At 34.6% G+C, this 17,692-nt stretch overlaps 2 protein-coding genes across 2 annotated transcripts; one reads left to right on the forward strand and one right to left on the reverse strand.

Annotated features, from left to right (window-relative positions):
• On the reverse strand, positions 1–5,744 carry KUP3 (K+ uptake transporter 3). Its single transcript, XM_085716995.1, has 9 exons — positions 5,671–5,744; positions 4,147–4,387; positions 3,801–4,046; positions 3,166–3,216; positions 2,817–3,077; positions 2,584–2,636; positions 2,393–2,507; positions 2,035–2,289; positions 1–1,332 (listed from the first exon to the last, which is right to left on the reverse strand). Exons 1-9 carry the CDS (start codon positions 5,713–5,715, stop codon positions 245–247), a joined length of 2,355 nt encoding a protein of 784 aa, XP_085573121.1. The 5' UTR covers positions 5,716–5,744; the 3' UTR covers positions 1–244.
• Positions 5,745–15,415: 9,671 nt separating this feature from the next.
• On the forward strand, positions 15,416–15,823 carry LOC146914057 (uncharacterized). The gene has a single exon (XM_085720992.1). The coding sequence runs from the start codon at positions 15,416–15,418 to the stop codon at positions 15,821–15,823; it is 408 nt and encodes a 135-aa protein (XP_085577118.1).
• The last annotated feature ends 1,869 nt before the right edge of the window (positions 15,824–17,692 follow it).

A 17,692-nucleotide genomic window follows, 5' to 3' on the forward strand; every position in this document is an offset into this window, starting at 1 on the left:
TGGAACAAACAGCGCCATAATATTGTATCATATATCATCTTCTCAAAGCTTTAAAATCGAGAAAAATCAAAGTTCAATGACCATCATTCAAGTATGGTGAAAAAGGATGTAAAATTTACAAAATGGAAGTATACCAGCAGAAGCAATGATAAAATCAAGAATGAGGCTCCATCTTGAAAACTTGTTTCTAATGTCGATTTGTAACTACTAGGAAAATCTAACCTAAATGGTAAAATTCCACAATCTAGACATAATATATCATTCCAACTTCGATAAGACTGATGTGAGGAATGTTGAGAGCCACAGCTGGACCCCTGCAATTCTTTCGCAGAAACGAGTATCCCATATCGATCACAAGCTTTTTCAAGAACGACGATGATTTCCTTGCCTTCACATACGAGTGTCCCATTATATACGCAACTCCAGCCTCCTTGGCTTGGATTAAATCTAAAAGCTCTTCTTTAACAGCATGATCCAATCCAGGGTTGTTAGGCAGTTGAAACCTTACTCGACGCCTTCTTACTTGCGGGTTTTCATCGTCAAAAGTTGATTGCAAGCGGCGCAGGGTTATAGATCTGCTACTAGGGATGCTTTCGTCGATATCAACATCTTCTTGCTCGGCCGAAATCAAGCTTGGAGTTGATTCGAAGCTTCTGGTACCTATAACAGCCATCCTTCCATCAAATGAAGAAGCTTCAGAACTCGAGAATTGCGGTTCCACTGCCTCCATCTGGATAAACTCCATTATACTTTGTATGAGATGATTCTCAAACTCTCCATCATCCCTTTTAATGTCCTTGTACCCGTATCTAACAATGCACCTATACATTCGATATGGTCGTGGACAAGCTCGGCCAATCAGAAAACGTTCTTCAGGTGAGACATATGGTACAGGAACCGATTTTACGCAAACAAAGACCAACACCTTGTGAAATGCAGGAAGGTTTGTTACGAAGTGGGTGAATATCGATGGTATTCCAGTTGCAAGTTCCGAGTAGATGAGTCCAATCCCTGGGACACGGACAATTCCTAGACTAGGGCCCAAACCTAGTAACCATTTCAATGAAACTTTGTTGTGTAGATCGTATTTGTACTTCCTACGAATACCGTAATGCCACACATACATAACAATCAAGAAGAAGAAGGACAAGACAAGAGGAACCCATCCTCCCTGGTGCACTTTTAGGAACGCCGCTGATAGATACACGCCTTCGACAATCCAAAAGAACAAAAGGAATATTGTAGCAATCGGGATGCTTTTCTGCCAGACAAAGATTATGACTAGTGCCATCAGAAATGTGGTTATGAACATTACCGTCATACAAGCAAGTCCTGCAACCAAATACTCGGAAAACTTATTACGGATTTCAATTGAAAACATGCATAGGCAAAATACAGATTGGAAGAATGAGCACTTGTAAATTTGTGCATTTATCAATGCAAAACTAACATTCAAACTTCAATTTCTTTTCATAATCAGTAGCAGGCAAAACAATATGATAAACATTGGACTCACCAAAATAGCACAAGCATTACATATAAATTAAACTATAATTTAAGTTTTTTCGGTAAGAGGGCGAATTTGATGTGGACAGAGAAAGTAGAACTGATTAAGTGAAACGTTTCCATCAAGAGGGCGTTATATCAGTTACACTTTTCAGCTTATAGGTTGGGGGCTAGTGTTGGCAACGAACCGAACCAACTTGAAAGCAGTTTGAGTCTCGATTCGGTAATTAACCGTTACACTAGGTTCACGAACCAAATAAGTCAAACTTGAGCTCGTTGACTAAATGAGTTGAACTTGAGCTATGCAAAGTTCAACTCGTTTGGCTCATGAACCAACTCAATATGTGTGAGCGTGTGATCCAAATCATATAATTCATTTTATAATTAATTGCATATAAATAAGTTTGGGCTAGGAGCATTCTGCATATACTTTCTGTATTCTACTTTTCACTTTTCATTAATGCAATCTCCCTATAGTTTTGGTTTCAACGCTAAACATAGACTGTTTCAAAACTAAATATAACTTACCATAAGCATTTCCAATTAAGGTTATGTCCTGAAATCCAATGGTTACAGCAAGAGTCAAGACCATAAGTATCCAGTTAATTTCTGGGATGTATATCTGTCCAAATATGTGTTTCGAGGTGTGTACGACTTTGACGCGGGGAAAACAACCAAGTGCATGACACTGCTTGATGATGGAGAAAGTAGCAGTGATAGTAGCTTGACTCCCAACAATAGCGGCCAAGGTAGCAATAACAAAAACAGGCCAAAATACAGGTCCTGCAACACAAGGCAAAACATTGAAAAATTTAAAACAAATTGATTTCATTAAGGAAAAAAAAACATTGAATCGTGAACACGTCAGAAAGTCGGAATTACTAACCAGGTATTGAGTCGTAAAAACTATTATGAACAGAGTCGAGGTTTTTAGACAAAAAAGCTGCTTGGCCCATGTATTGCATTACCAAACACGGGTATATAACAAAAGCAAAGGCAAGCTGCGTACAAAAATAATAATGTCATGACATCTCGTAAATTTGATGCATAAAATTTACTCAAGCTATAAGCTCTCACCCTTATTGACGAAGCAGTAAAATGACCAAGATCTGCAAACATGGCTTCGGCTCCTGGTGAGACGCAAAAATGACATAACCATTCAACTTAGTAACTCATTTTAAATCTCAGCTTCTAGCTAGTTAATCAAAGCTCGCTTAAATTTAAAGTTATAAGGGTAAATTATTTCTGAAAAGGTCCTGCCATGTGCGGTCCACGTAAGATAACTACTTGTAGGCCAAGAACTAACGTACCGGTGATGCAGAGAAGTATCCCTCCGAGAGAAATCCAACCCTGAGTACTAGTCTTGATGAAGAACTTGATGATATAATGTGGGGAGATAGCAAAGACTATTTTTGGATTCCAGTGTATCGTATTATAGATCCCAAGAATAAAAATCGATAGAAGCCAGATGATTACAATTGGTGCAAACATAAATGCAACTCTGTGTGTTCCGCAATGTTGGAGAGCAAATAGGCCAACCAGTATGAGACATGCTAGCAGGACAAGTTCGCCTGGAAACAACGTGAAATTTATTAGGTAATATAATATTTCTCACTTTATAAGAATTGAAATATCTCTAGCAAATGAAAATTGGCATACCATTATTGAATTTTGTTTCCGTAACTTTTAATCCTGATACCGATGCCAGAACTGTAGGGTAAGAAGAAAAGTAACAGTTAATTTCCGTAACTGAGAATTTGAACAAGTTAAAGGAATTGACTTGTGTATTAATCTACTAAAAACTGTTGTATGGAAATTTGAACACGGATGAAAAATTCGTAAATCAGTTTTACTAGCATAGCTTTTAATTCTTTCACAAAATCAACATGCGAAGAGTAATATGCTGCATTAAGTTCCAAGAATTGCACTTCTAAGGGCTTGTTTGGATTAGATTATTTGAGTTTTTCTACCAACATAAGCACTTCTGAGACAGTTTATGAAAGCTTATGGAAACATCTAATGGCATGCCTGTAAGTTTATTTTCAGCTTATTTCTAAAGCTCTCCAAGATAGCTTATGAAAAGTTTATTTTCAGCTTATTTCTAAAGCTCTCCAAGATAGCTTATGAAAATAACTTACAGCTTAATGGAAAACAGTTTGACTTTATCTGTTATAGAAATAGTGTATCCATAAGAACTTATATGATAAGATCTTATCTATCAGAACTTAATTAAGCACTTCTGGGATTATACCAAAACCGACTCTCTGGATTTTCTTATTACAAGACTACCTTACCTGAAATAGCTGGAGAAAGTACACCATCACCTATGACCATGCAAGCACCAAACAGTACGACAACAAGAAGAACTGTTCTTGACCGTTTGTGCTTCTCCAAAAACGTCTTCAGCGGAGACGAGGCTCCAGTCTGCGATGAAGGACCGTATTTGTACGACGACAGCTCCTCATCGGCAGCTTGTTGATTGGGAAGCAAGTTAAATTTGGCATGCCTGCAAAGCAGCGAATAAAGAGCAAATGTTCCACCTGACAATAATTGCATCATGATCATAACATTCAGTTCATAACTTTTCCACTTGAAACATAAATTTAAAAGGAAAATAGATATCGTTACTCGTTAGAATACCTTCACCGTTATCATCGGCGCTCAATAGAATGAATACATATTTAAGCAACGGTATTAATGTAAGAGTCCAGAAAATCAACGAAAAAACACCAAAGATAGTTTCTTCATCATGGTGGTTCTGCAACTTTCCTTCAAATGTACTTTTATAAACATAGAGCGGCGATGTGCTTAGATCTCCATATACAACACCGAAGCTTTGATATGCTAACAGTAAATTCCTAGACAAGTTAATCCATGACAACTGCAGAGAACCATAAAAAAAATCGATACATTTCATTATTTAACGAATAATAATACTTGGAAAAAACAATCAGTAGACAATACCATAGAAAATTATTCAAAGTAGAAACCGAAAAACCGTGGAAATCCAAAGAAGTCTACACTGAAATGATTTATTTTTCGTAACCATGTTATTGGTGTGAAGTATTCACCGGCTTTGCCAATAACTAAACTCCGTCACGGAGTCTCCCCTCGAATTCAAATTGCGTTAGTGGCCGTTGCATCGAGATCGGATGGTCCATATTCCATTGCAGATGTTTATTTTATTTTTCAAAACTAAAGTACCTAGCTTGAAATATGGACCGTTCGATCTTGATCCAACGACCTCCGACGTGACAACTGTGCGAGTGCTGGAAATTACCGACTGAAGGCAAACCCAATTCAAGGGGAGACTCCCTAATGAAGTTTAGTCATCGGCAAAGTTGGAGTTTATGCACAATGACTAATCTCCGATGAGGAATTTGGTTGGCCACCTTTAGTGTGGTCTCCCCTCAAATTCAGATTTCTCGCAATCAGCAATCCTTGCATTCACATAGTCAGATATCACTGGTCGTTGTATTGAGATCGGATGGTTCAGATTTCAATGAAGATTTTGACTTTTTTAAAAACTAAAATACCGAGGTTGAAATCATGACTGTCAAATCTCAATCCAACGGCCACTGACACACTAACCGCGTGTATGCGGAATATTATAGACTACCGACAATCCAAATTCGACGCCCTTCCCAACCACAGTTTTTCCATCCACAAAGCTCAAACCCATCAAAAATACACTAAAGAAGAACAATTGAATCATATATGTCAATAAAAATTCACAAATTAATTAAAAAAAATGTGAACATAATAAACTACTGCATGAAAATCAACATCTACCACTTTCTTGTATCAATTATCAACTCATAAAAAGTATAGTACAGTTCAAAACACATGAAATATCCTAAATTTTACTGCTACAGATATGTGTGTATACTGAATTATTGGAACCCCTCAAATCTCAAAGTATGAAATCAAATTTTCAAAATATTATGAACTATGAAAATTCAATGACCAATAGAAGATTTGAATCAAAATTATGCATAATAAACTTATCAAAAAAAGAAAAGAAAAAAAAAGACAAAACCAAAGACAGTGTTGAAGTGAAGTAAAACATAAACATGAATAAAAAAAAACAGAGTCAAATGAAACAAGAACAAAAGACAAAACAAAAATGAGTTTGAGATTGAGATAAGAAAGGGTCGGTTGTACCTGAGAAGGATTTCGAGAAGATGAAGCTATGGATTCTGGTTCCATATGTGAGTTTAGTTTTTTTGATAGAAAACAGAAATGAAACAGTATATATCACTATATATTATATTGTAACTGTTACTCTCTTTCTTGTCTTGTCTCTATTAAAAGTACACACCACATGTAATCTTAAACTCTCCTTTCTCATGTCTTGTCACTTTGTACTCTTTTTATTTTTTATTGTTTTTACCATCGTAAAACAATGACTAATTTATATCGAAAATTTTCTACAAACATAAATGTTGAAAATCAAACTCTTGACCATTTCATTAAAGATTGAAATCGAGAATTTTTAAATTTGACCAACTCATTATTAGTTTTTGTCCTTAAGTCCGAGGTTGGCTAATTTTTTTGGTCATAAAACGTTACGAGATGATTTATCAATAGGGTTGAGTTTAACTTACACGCTCACTTTCTCAAATTTTGACCGAGAAAGGTACATATATTTAATAATGTCGAATATGTCTCGAATAAGTTGACCAAAGTAGAAGAAATTTAAAAGAAATCGAAAAAAGTAATTTTTTTTTAAGGGAATAAGCCGAGAAAAGTAATTAATAAATAAGAATAGCCGTAGAAAATAGTAGTCGGTGTATCATTGATGTTATAACGGCGGTCGTTCGATCAAGATGGACTTTTTGTTATAACGGTAGTGTTGCCGCTTCGTGGCAACACTATGCGTTTGTTCTTGTTCGTTATGTTCGCCTTTCTATCGGTGGTACAAGCCTCAATTGCCTCCCAATCTTCTCCGTCGTCCTCTTGGATGTCGTCGACTTAAAGGTTTGCCAAGGGTTGTGATGTGGTGTTGTATTCGGTTTACGGATGGTTGGTGGCGATTTGTTTTCGCATTTACCGCCTTTGTGTCGATGGGTAGGAGTTGTTATATCTGTTGTGGTTGTTTCGTGCTCCGTCGAGAGAGTGCGATTTGTTTTATTTGTTCGGTACGAAGGTCCAAGTTCCCGTGTGTGTTGACTCGCATGGGGTCGCGACGCTTCGTTGAAATGGATGGTTTTAGCCCGAAAGGGCATTGAAGGCTTGTTGTTGTCGTGTTTCTTGCGGGGAGCAGATGGATCTTGGATTGTCTCGTGTTTGCGTACGATTCATACGCCAAGAGAAACCCTCATCGATCTATTTGATGTTGGGCAATTTAGCTCGAAAGAGACGTTATGCTTGTTGCTATTGCAAGGAGTTGTTGGTTCTTGGATTCGTTCGTGTTGACGGTTGGTCCATACGCCGCACTTTAGACATCCACTAGTGTTGTTTTCATTTTTTCGTACCACCTCGATTGGGTAGACTTACACTTTAAGTGGATTTACCGGGTTATGTTTATGTCCCCCCAATTTTTTTATTATTTCTTTTTTCTTTTTTTAATAATATATATGAGCACCCGACATTTTATGTCATTGTGCTCTTGCCATATCAAAAAAATTGATGTTATAAAGTTAAATTATTTATGTTCAATTATTATTTTTCATAAAAAAAATATGTGAAAATGTCTTAAATAGGAATTTACTTAATTCTCTATAAAAAAAATAGGAATTTACTTAATGAACATAAAATAATAATTAAAATGAAATTTGTATTAACTTAAACTTTAATTTTTGATACATTGTATGTGTAAAATTAAATTATTTCATCCACAAAATACAATCAATCATATAGAAATAATTATGATTAAAATTATACTGTTTTTTTTATGATTCAACGATTATGTTCTGTTAAAGAAATGATTTGAGAATTATGATTGATTGACAATGTAAATTTTTTACAAAAGTATATTACATTTAGATATTAATTTAATAGACCTTGAAGTGGGCTCTCGTCAAGGTTTAGCTTTTTAAAAAAAAGATATAGATATTTAAGTACTTTAGAAATAAAAATCATTAAATATAGGTAAAAGAATTAAACCTTTTTATACAAAAAGTTAAATTTCCTGATAATTTATACTAAATTAAACTTCCTTTTGTTCAGATTATTGAATAGGGGTATTTTTTTTATTCAAGTAGAGTATGTTACTTATTAGGCCAAATATCATTTCAGTCCTTTAAGTTAGATGATTATAACAAGTAGTCCTTTAAGTTTTTTTTTTACAAATTGATCCTTTAAATCATAAAATACTTGCAGCGTTATCCTAATTTTATCACACTCAGTTAAAAGTGTTTGTGTGGATGTTTAATGTTAAATTGATTTGTCCAAATCCACTGCTCTTAAAACTATGGCTCAAAGGTGTGTTATCCGGTCTTGATTCAAAACAAAATTGATCGATTACTTGATTTATAATATTGTTGATCAAATATTTATTTGTAAAATTAGGCTTGAATTCAAAAATAAGAAGAAGAAAATATGTATACGTAATCATGTTTTATGTTATAAACACTTTTCGACCTACCATTTTAATGTTAAATAGTTTATAAGCATTTTTTAACGAAGTTGGCTGAAAACCTTTTTTTCCATGAGAATACGAGGATTACTACCAACAACTATAGGGAGTGAGAAGCTTCTTTCTCACTCTTCAATTGGAGCACGTTAGTTTCACGCGTTAGGTGTGTGAGTTCCGTGTTGCTTTCTGCCACCAGTACCCTCTTTTGCCTATTTCCTAAACAGAATAATGATGAATAAGATAATTAAGAGAAATTCATAATAATCATTATCATAAAATAATATTTTGTTGTAGATCTGTCTACAATCTTCATATACTCAGCATGAGGCGGAGCATCCACCAGTATTCCACGAACTCTGCGGTGCTTCTTGTACATCTTCCTCTGAGTGACAATCAAACTCCTTCTGTCTGCCGCTATGCCTTCTTCGTTAACCTCAAAGTTGATTTCATCTTCAATGATATCCCAAAATTCATCATCAACACCTATAATGTACATTTTGCTTTTCCATCATGAAAATTGGGTGGCATCTCCATTAAAAGATGGAGATTTGACAGAATAATTATTTTTATCAGAGGTGGAGGTGTTGTTGACGTCAGGAGTGGAAGTCTCACTAACAGAAGACATGTTTTTCTCACTAGATCTTTTCCTGTGACATGGTTAAGTGACAGAGCATAGACCGTGCTCTAATAGCAACTGAAGGTGAGAAGAACACAAGAAGGAGGGGGTTGAATTGTGTTGGCTTTTTATGATTTTTTTCTTGGTGTTTAAAAGCTGGTCAAAATCTAAGGTATACAGATTCGACTCGTGGTCTAAATGCGGCGGATAAATACCAACCACAAAGATAAAGATACATAGAGAGAAAGCGTAGACACATTTTTTTTTTTTGGGTTCCTCCCACAACACGGGAGTAGTCTAGTCCCCTTCCACTTCCAAGAGATTTCACTATAATCACACATGATTACCGTAACACCCGCTTTTCCCAACATAAAAATTTCACATATAAATCGAGTCATTCAACATAAACGGAATGCTACACTTCTTAAAAATCATAAATGAAATAAATAACAATTCATCCTTCATAAATTGGTCAACATATATATTCAAAAACTTCGCAGCGGATTTTAATTCAACAACATAATTAGTCTTGGCACGAAGGCCTCAAAGAAACATCTCGTAATAATCCAAAAACTAATTCATAGTCATGTAAAATCATAAGCGATACGTAAGGAATAGAAAATAGTCACAAAAATTCACATCCCGGTACGTATCGAGCACCTAAAGACAAAGTGAGAGATAGCCACTCACGACAAAGCAATCAACGGCTACTTATTCTCGATTACCCGCAAGTTACTCATACGAAGAGCAACATTTCCAAGCGAAGGAGTGAGATTCACAAACAATAATGTTAAACATATAATTCAACAATTATATTTAACAACATAAACATCATCAACATATCATAACAATGGTCATGTAACATCATTATCATCATCATAATCAACTTCATAATCAACATCAATATCAACATCATAAATCAACTTAACAACTTGACTCGACAATGCAACTTAACTAGACTATGCAACACTATCATTTTACACATGCATGTGGTACCATTCTAGGACATAAGCCCTCGTCACTTTTGAGCATAAATATACTCCTAGGGCATGAGCCCTCGTCGCTATTGAGCAAAAGCTCATAGGGCATGAGCCCTCGTCTTTATTGAGCAAAAGCTCCTAGGGCATGAGCCCTCGTCTTTAAATGAGTATGCATGGACTCGACATCTTACCACTTAGACAACATGAACGTCTTATATGACTCCAATAATTTGGATCAACATCTCACATCTTAGACCGACACATGCAGCTTTAATCAATAGTAAACGGCAACATGGCAGCACTTCAATAATCTCAAGATATAACAATATCAAAATGTAATCATCGTCTCAAAACATCACTTATAATTCACATAATGCATATACGATTATATATATATATATATATATATATATATATATATATATATATATATATATATATATATATATATATATATATATAGACACACATATATATATCATCAGTAACAACATTAAATCATCTTATAACAACTTCACAGATCATCATTAATATTATATTCAAACATCAACAATTCATCATATAACATCGTATTCAAACATCAACAATTCATCATGCAATTTTGTAAAAACATAATAAATTATACATAACATATTTCCATGTCAAACCAAGGATACTAGAAATATATCACAATTATCAACAACTTTCATGTTTATACCAAAGACCAATTTAAAACAGAGCCGTGTGAAAAGACACAAAAACATGAAACGAGAGAATGTTGTCATCGTAGAATTTCGCTAAGACCTCCTCAGAGTATTTTCATCATAACTCAAAAACTAAAAGTCATTTTCACGTCAAACCAAAGCCACTGGAAAGTTAACAAAATTATCTAAAACTTTCATGTTTACACCCGATGCCAATTCTGTACCGATCAATACCAGTTTTCGTTTCAAAATCGAAAAAGTTGTGCAGAAAGTCCATAAAAATTCACTGTGACCTACATGCAGTAATTTGACCATAACTCAAGTTCTATAAATCGTTTTGACGTCGGACCAACGCCATTAGAAAGCTAACATCCATACCTACAATTTTCTTGTTTACACCTAAGACCAATTCCGCACCGATCAATACCAATTTTCATTTCAAAATTCGGGACCGAGATAAGAAAAATCAGGAAAAGCAACTTATATTATTCAAACTTCACATTCATTCAAAATCATCACAATCAACAACAACAACTCAACATAATTCATACCCAATTCATAATATGACATTAACAACAACAATCATCAACAACCACAAATCAACAACAACATAACATAAATCATCAATTATCACTCTTAACCCTACTTCTCCAATTCTCAAAAACTAAACCTACAACATGTTAAATGAAATTTCGAATCATAGACTCAAGATTATTGAATGATAGTCCCACCCTTACCTTAGATTGATTGATTGCAAGGATTCTACGGACTTCTCTTCTCTGGTTCTTCTCTTCTCTAGGTTTCTCCTCTTTCTCTAGGTTTCTCCTATTTCTTCCAAAAACGGTTGCACGTAATCATTCTTTTCTAACTCGACTCTCCTCTTTATATAAACCTTAACCTATTTATTTTCTCTTAATTCCAATTCTGCCCCAAAGCCTCATTATTCTAAATAATTATATTTCTCCACTAAATATACACTTCCACTAAATATATTCTTTCACTAAATATATTTCTCCACTAAATAATAAAATAGGGGCTACTAATAAATATCAACACATAATAATAAAAATATCACTTATCAAACATATTAATTAAATTATAACGGAAAAGACTCTAAACTCAAATAAATATATAAGTAAGTCCACGAAATTCGAGCACGGAGAAAATGAATTTAATTATTGCTTAAATATCTTAAACCATATATAACAAAATAGAAACTTCAAACAATACACACAAACCACATTAAAGTTAGTCGGTTAAACATGATCACATAATAAAACATAACCATTAATTAGAAAACACAACGACGGTATTCAACCGTCACACGACACAACGACTCATCTACTTGGCCGAATGGACCGACTCGCTTCGATACCAATTGTAACACCCCGTTTTCCCAACATAAAAATTTCACATATAAATCAAAGTCATTCAACATAAACGGAATGCTACACTTCTTAAAAATCATAAATGGAATAAATAACAATTCATCTTTCATAAATTGGTCAACATAAATATTCAAAAACTTCGCAGCGGATTTTAATTCAACAACATAATTAGTCTTGGCACGAAGGCCTCATCAAAACATCTCGTAATAATCCAAAAACTAATTCATAGTCATGTAAAATCATAAGCAATACGTAAGGAATAGAAAATAACCACAAAAGTTCCCATCCCGTTACGTATCGAGCACCTAAAGACAAAGTGAAAGATAGCCACTCACGACAAAGAATCAACGGCTACTTATTCTCGATTACCCGCAAGTTACTCATACGAAGAGCAACATTTCCAAGCGAAGGGGTGAGATTCACAAACAATAATGTTACGCATATAATTAAACAATTATATTTAACAACATAAACATCATCAACATATCATAACAATGGTCATGTAGCATCATTATCATCATCATAATCAACTTCATAATCAACATCAATATCAACTTCATAAATCAACTTAACAACTTGACTCGACAATGCAACTTAACTTGACTATGCAACTCTATCATTTTACTCATGCATGTGGTACCATTCTAGGGCATAAGCCCTCGTCGCTTTTGAGCATAAATATACTCCTAGGGCATGAGCCCTCGTCGCTATTGAGCAAAAGCTCCTAGGGCATGAGCCCTCGTCTTTATTGAGCTAAAGCTCCTAGGGCATGAGCCCTCGTCTTTATTGAGCAAAAGCATAAATCCTCGTCTTTAAATGAGTATGCATGGACTCAACATCTTACAACTTAGACAACATGAATGTCTTATATGACTCCAATAATTTGGATCAACATCTCACATCTTAGACCGACACATGCGGCTTTAATCAATAGTAAACAAGAACATGGCAAGACATCAATAATCTCAAGATATAACAATATCAAAATGTAATCATCGTCTCAAAACATCACATATAATTCACAGAATGCATATACGATTATATATATATATCATCGGTAACAACATTAAATCATCTTATAACAACTTCACGGATCATCGTTAATATTATATTCAAACATCAACAATTCATCACATAACATCGTATTCAAACATCAACAATTCATCATGCAATTTTGTAAAAACATAATAAATTATACATAACATATTTCCATGTCAAACCAAGGATACTAGAAAGATATCACAATTATCAACAACTTTCATGTTTATACCAAAGACCAATTTAAAACAGACGTGTGAAAAGACACAAAAACATGAAACGAGAGAATGTTGTCACCGTAGAATTTCGCTAAGACCTCCTCGAGTATTTTCATCATAACTCAAAAACTAAAAGTCATTTGCACGTAATCCTTCTTTTCTAACTCTGACTCTCCTCTTTATATAAGCCTTAACCTATTTATTTTCTCTTAATTCGAATTCTGCCCCAAAGCCTCATTATTCTAAATAATTATATTTCTCCACTAAATATATACTTCGACTAAATATATTCTTCCACTAAATATATTTCTCCACTAAATAATAAAATAGGGGCTACTAATAAATATCAACACATAATAATAAAAATATCACTTATCAAACATATTAATTAAATTATAACGGAAAAGACTCTAAACTCAATTAAATAAATAAGTAATAAAAATAGGACGTTACAATTACAAATTGCTCTATGACCCATTCAAGAGACTTCGTTGCTCAAGCACAACCGCTCAAGACTTCCTTTCTCTAGGTCACTACCTAAAGACTTCCTTGCTAAAGGACAACTCCAAGAGACTTTCCTTGCTCAATCACACCCGATTAAGACTTGTATGCTCAAGCACGCGGGCGAGGAACTTTCTAAATGTTTACAAACGTAAACAAGTTAGTTTGATCTTACACTTTGGATTTAACGGTGGTAGTGTAACCGAACAAATGAACGGACTCTTTAGGATTTCTAAGATATGAACTTGAATACAAAAATCCTAAGTGTTTTACGCTATTAGATTTGGCGTAGTAATGACACCGTAAAATAGCGAGTCTTGTTAATCTTCTTCGGGTCTTCGGCTCCTTATATATGCGGTCATTTGAGGGACGTTGAAGAAGAGTGTTAGCGTAAATAGAGTCGTTGAGAAGCTTCAATCAAGAATGTTAGCCCTTTTTTAATAATATATTAAAAAAAGTTATAACCCGATCCGCCTAAAAACTTGCCGGTTCGCCGGTTTTAAACGGGTTTGTCCGATTCACACAGTTCGATTACATAACCGATCAAATATGTCAACATAACGAGTTATCTCTCCGGTTCACGGTCGGACTAGTTCAATCGACCGGTCCAGTTCTTAAAACTATGGAAAAAAAACATTAGCTAGATCCCCTTAAATTTAAGGGTCATGCTAACTTGTACCTTTATGGCGAAATTAAGAAATTAAAAATGGAATTAAAACATAAATTTTGTCTTGAAAATATAAGATTATAAATTTCTAAAATATGTAATACGTAATATCCAATAAAATGTTTCTATCTTTGGTTTCTTCATATGTGTCTTATTTAAGGTACAAATTAACATTTTCGTAATTTTAATACTTCCTTCGTCCCTAAATATATGACCTTTTGTTTAAAAAGGTCTCGTACACCGCTACCTCTTTCTAGTTAAAAAAATTATATAGGACCTTTTTTGTGGTCAATTGTTATTGTTTTACACGTTTACCATTTATGAAAGAGAATTGGTTAATGTTTTCATAGAGTATTTATTACATATTGCGGGGCCGAGGTTCGAACTCCGAACACCCCACTTATTCACTTTGAAAAAGGTGAATTCTAACCCCAAAAGAAAAAAAAAGAATTAGGTAGAATCTTAGCGTCAAAAAATAAAAAAGAGATGTAGAATCTATTATTTGGATATTAAAGAAAAATTATCTAAACCAATAAGCAGGTTTGGTTTGGTGTGAAGGATAGGAAAGGGGTAAATTAAAACCTTTCCTATTCACTCTTGATAATTTTAGGGTTAGCAACTTGATAGCCAAAACGTTCCTTCGTCGACTCTCACTCATAGCTCCTTCACCCTTCAGGTCAGGTAACACCTATTATTATATCAGTCGTTTTTGTCCTACTCAAACACCAAACAAGAAAAGGTGGAATTCTTAAAACCCTAATTAACATATGTTTTGTTTCGGTTTTCCGGTTATTCAGCTACCATGAAGATCGCTCGTCTTTTATACTTCTCAATTGGCATAGATAAAAGCTTCACGTGGTCGAAGAAGAGGAAAATGTAAGTACTATCATGGTTTTTTTTTCTCTTCTGGTTGTTGTTGTATTTATCTTTTCCTTTCTATTAGTTTCGTATGTTGCTTCTCAGGCTGAGGTTATTGTTTGATCGATGTTTGTAACTTTGAGGCAAGTAGTGTTGGTCCCTCATATTTCATTTTTACTGATTGGTCTCTTCCTATTTTTTACTGTTAGGATGGCCAAGTTACTGCCTTGTGCGGACATGCATTTGAACAAAATAACAAGAACCAAGAAGAAGAAGAAGAAGAGGAAGAAGAGGAGGAAGAAGAAGGATTATCTTCTTAAATTGTGTCAAACCCTTATTTTGATTTGCTTTCAAATTTATGCAGGAGAAAGAGTGAAAAAATGGATTATCTTCGCATACATGCTTCAAGCTACCAAGAATTTAAGAGTGTGGTTGAGCAGTATGTGAATAAGGGAGGTGCTGCAGTCTCTTTTGACATATCCGACGACGTGGATGCTAAATCTTTCAGTTCTATGTTGGATGATGTACTCACTAACAACTCAAAATTGGGTCGACTTGACAAAATAAAAAATCCAAGAGTGGATCACCGTCCATTTCCAATTGTGCGTTGTTACAGCGTAAAAGAGATGGACAATGTTTACCAAGCTATTGGCGGTTGTTGGAGGGTCATTATGGCCGAACGGTCAAGATACAACATTTCCAAAAATGACAAGCTGATAGATAAGATGTCCAAATTTCGGATATCGAATGGGATTTCGGATCACTATGGTGACCCAGATTGGTTATGATGGGAATCTTTATGATAAAACTTGGGGATTCAAATTGCAGACAATTTGCAATTGGTTTACGGGCTTGCATAGTAATACTATATACTACTCCCTTAAGTCTCAATCATAAGGAAACATTTATTTTTTAGATTTATTCAATAATTGATATATTTGGTCGGGAAGACATATGAAATATATTAGTTATTATTGAATGAATAAAAAAGTAAACTTTTGTTTATAATCGAGATCAGATGGAAAAAGTTTCTTCTCAATTTTGGTGTTTATTACTTTAATGCTCTTTGTCGTTGCAACTTATTTCTTTGTATGAAATCTTTGTTTAGTGTGTTCCTAACTTATAAATTATGACAACAAATTTTTTTCTTAAATATTTAATACAAAAATGACAGCAAAAGTTTCTTCTCAATCTTTTTTTTTTTTTTGAAAGGAACTTGCTTATAGCATTTCATTGATAATAAGAGATTCAACACAATTGGGTATGTCGTAATAGACAACGGGACTAGCGAGTAACGTAGCGTCTCTTGCAAGTGCATGAGCAACCCCGTTAGCTTGTCACCTAACAAACTCCACCCGAGAGTTAGAAAATAAAGAGTTAAACAAAGAACGACAAGAAGTAATAATACAACCAAATTCGGACTCGTCGTTCCCGTCGTAGAGAAAAGCATCAGCCGTCGGCTTAGAATCCGTTTCAAAATCAACATTATCAAATTGCATATCGCCGAGCCATTGCAAAGCTAAATATAAACCAAGAGCTTCGCCCACATCTGTTGAAAGAAAGCAAGGATGCAACACAGCTTTTGCCAACACAAAACTACCGTCGGTACTCCCGATTACATATACCAATACATGTTCGATTAAGAGAGCTTGAGAAAGCAGCATCTATATTGCACTTGTACCGTCCCGGCATAGGGTGTTGCCATCGATGGCTGGTCTGTAAAGTTGAAGAAGAAGAAGGACCCCCACCAAGACTCGGAGATGCCGTGCCGGGATCGATGGAAACAACAAGATCGGGAGCGTTTGCTATTGTCCGGTCGAGTACCATATTGCGAGCTCGTTCCACAACCGAAGCACTAGTATCCGTTGCATCATCCCACACTCAAAGATTATGGTGTTTCCATATACTCCGGATTACCGTTGCTAAATCTTTGTATAGTGCAATTTATTCTATTAAAACTAGCGAACGAGCAACACTACTTGTTTGTCTTCTATTATATTTATTCTTTAAAATTTTCCAATTACCTCATCCAAACACACTCTTGGAATAATTTCTAACTTTTGAATTATTTCTAAGATTTATTCTTTTGGAGGGATTTATAATATACATTTTCTTTATTTTGTGTTGTCGGAAGTTGTGCTTGTTTCCCATGTCAATGACGACAACTCCTTTCTTTATCCAACGTCCGTGACCACAATATCTGTTTCGTACGTTATTTGTTCAGATTCTCTCGTATGCAGTTAGTTAGTTAATAAAGATTAGTAGTTAGCTACTAGTTATAGATACGCTTGATTAAAAATTCAAAGATAACCTTTCTCATTTCTACTACATGTTCTATTGTATACTTTCTCGCTCTTTTTTTCGTACGTTAATCCATCGATGCCGTGTTTCATAACTTGGTATCACGGTCATGACACCCATCTTGTGTTGCATTTCATTCATTTTTTTCCTTTGTCGGTCATTCTTTCTCATTTTCCCACAATCCCACCGTATAAGATTTTTGCATTTGATCTCTCAATGTTTCACATCTCTCTTCTCAATATAATCGCACAAAGCCTTATCACTATTAATCTCATTTAAATCCGCTTTAAGTTTTGATCTATTCGATATCGTATTCATTTCTACCTCCACGACTCTAAAACCGACATGCTATTACG

This window comes from Medicago sativa, chromosome 6, assembly GCF_051527215.1.
Source record: "Medicago sativa cultivar Bolivia chromosome 6, Bolivia_mono, whole genome shotgun sequence".
In the NCBI taxonomy this organism is placed as follows: domain Eukaryota; kingdom Viridiplantae; phylum Streptophyta; class Magnoliopsida; order Fabales; family Fabaceae; genus Medicago; species Medicago sativa.

What these genes read in the sequence shown, in the direction of transcription:
- KUP3 (XM_085716995.1), bottom strand. Translation starts at nt 5,715, where the DNA reads ATGGAACCAGAATCCATAGCTTCATCTTCTCGAAATCCTTCTCAG. An exon ending in CTTCTCGAAATCCTTCTCAG is followed by an intron (nt 4,388 to 5,670) that starts GTACAACCGACC and finishes GGTTCTCTGCAG; the next exon opens with TTGTCATGGATTAACTTGTC. An exon ending in CGCCGATGATAACGGTGAAG is followed by an intron (nt 4,047 to 4,146) that starts GTATTCTAACGA and finishes AATTATTGTCAG; the next exon opens with GTGGAACATTTGCTCTTTAT.
- LOC146914057 (XM_085720992.1), top strand. Translation starts at nt 15,416, where the DNA reads ATGGATTATCTTCGCATACATGCTTCAAGCTACCAAGAATTTAAGAGT.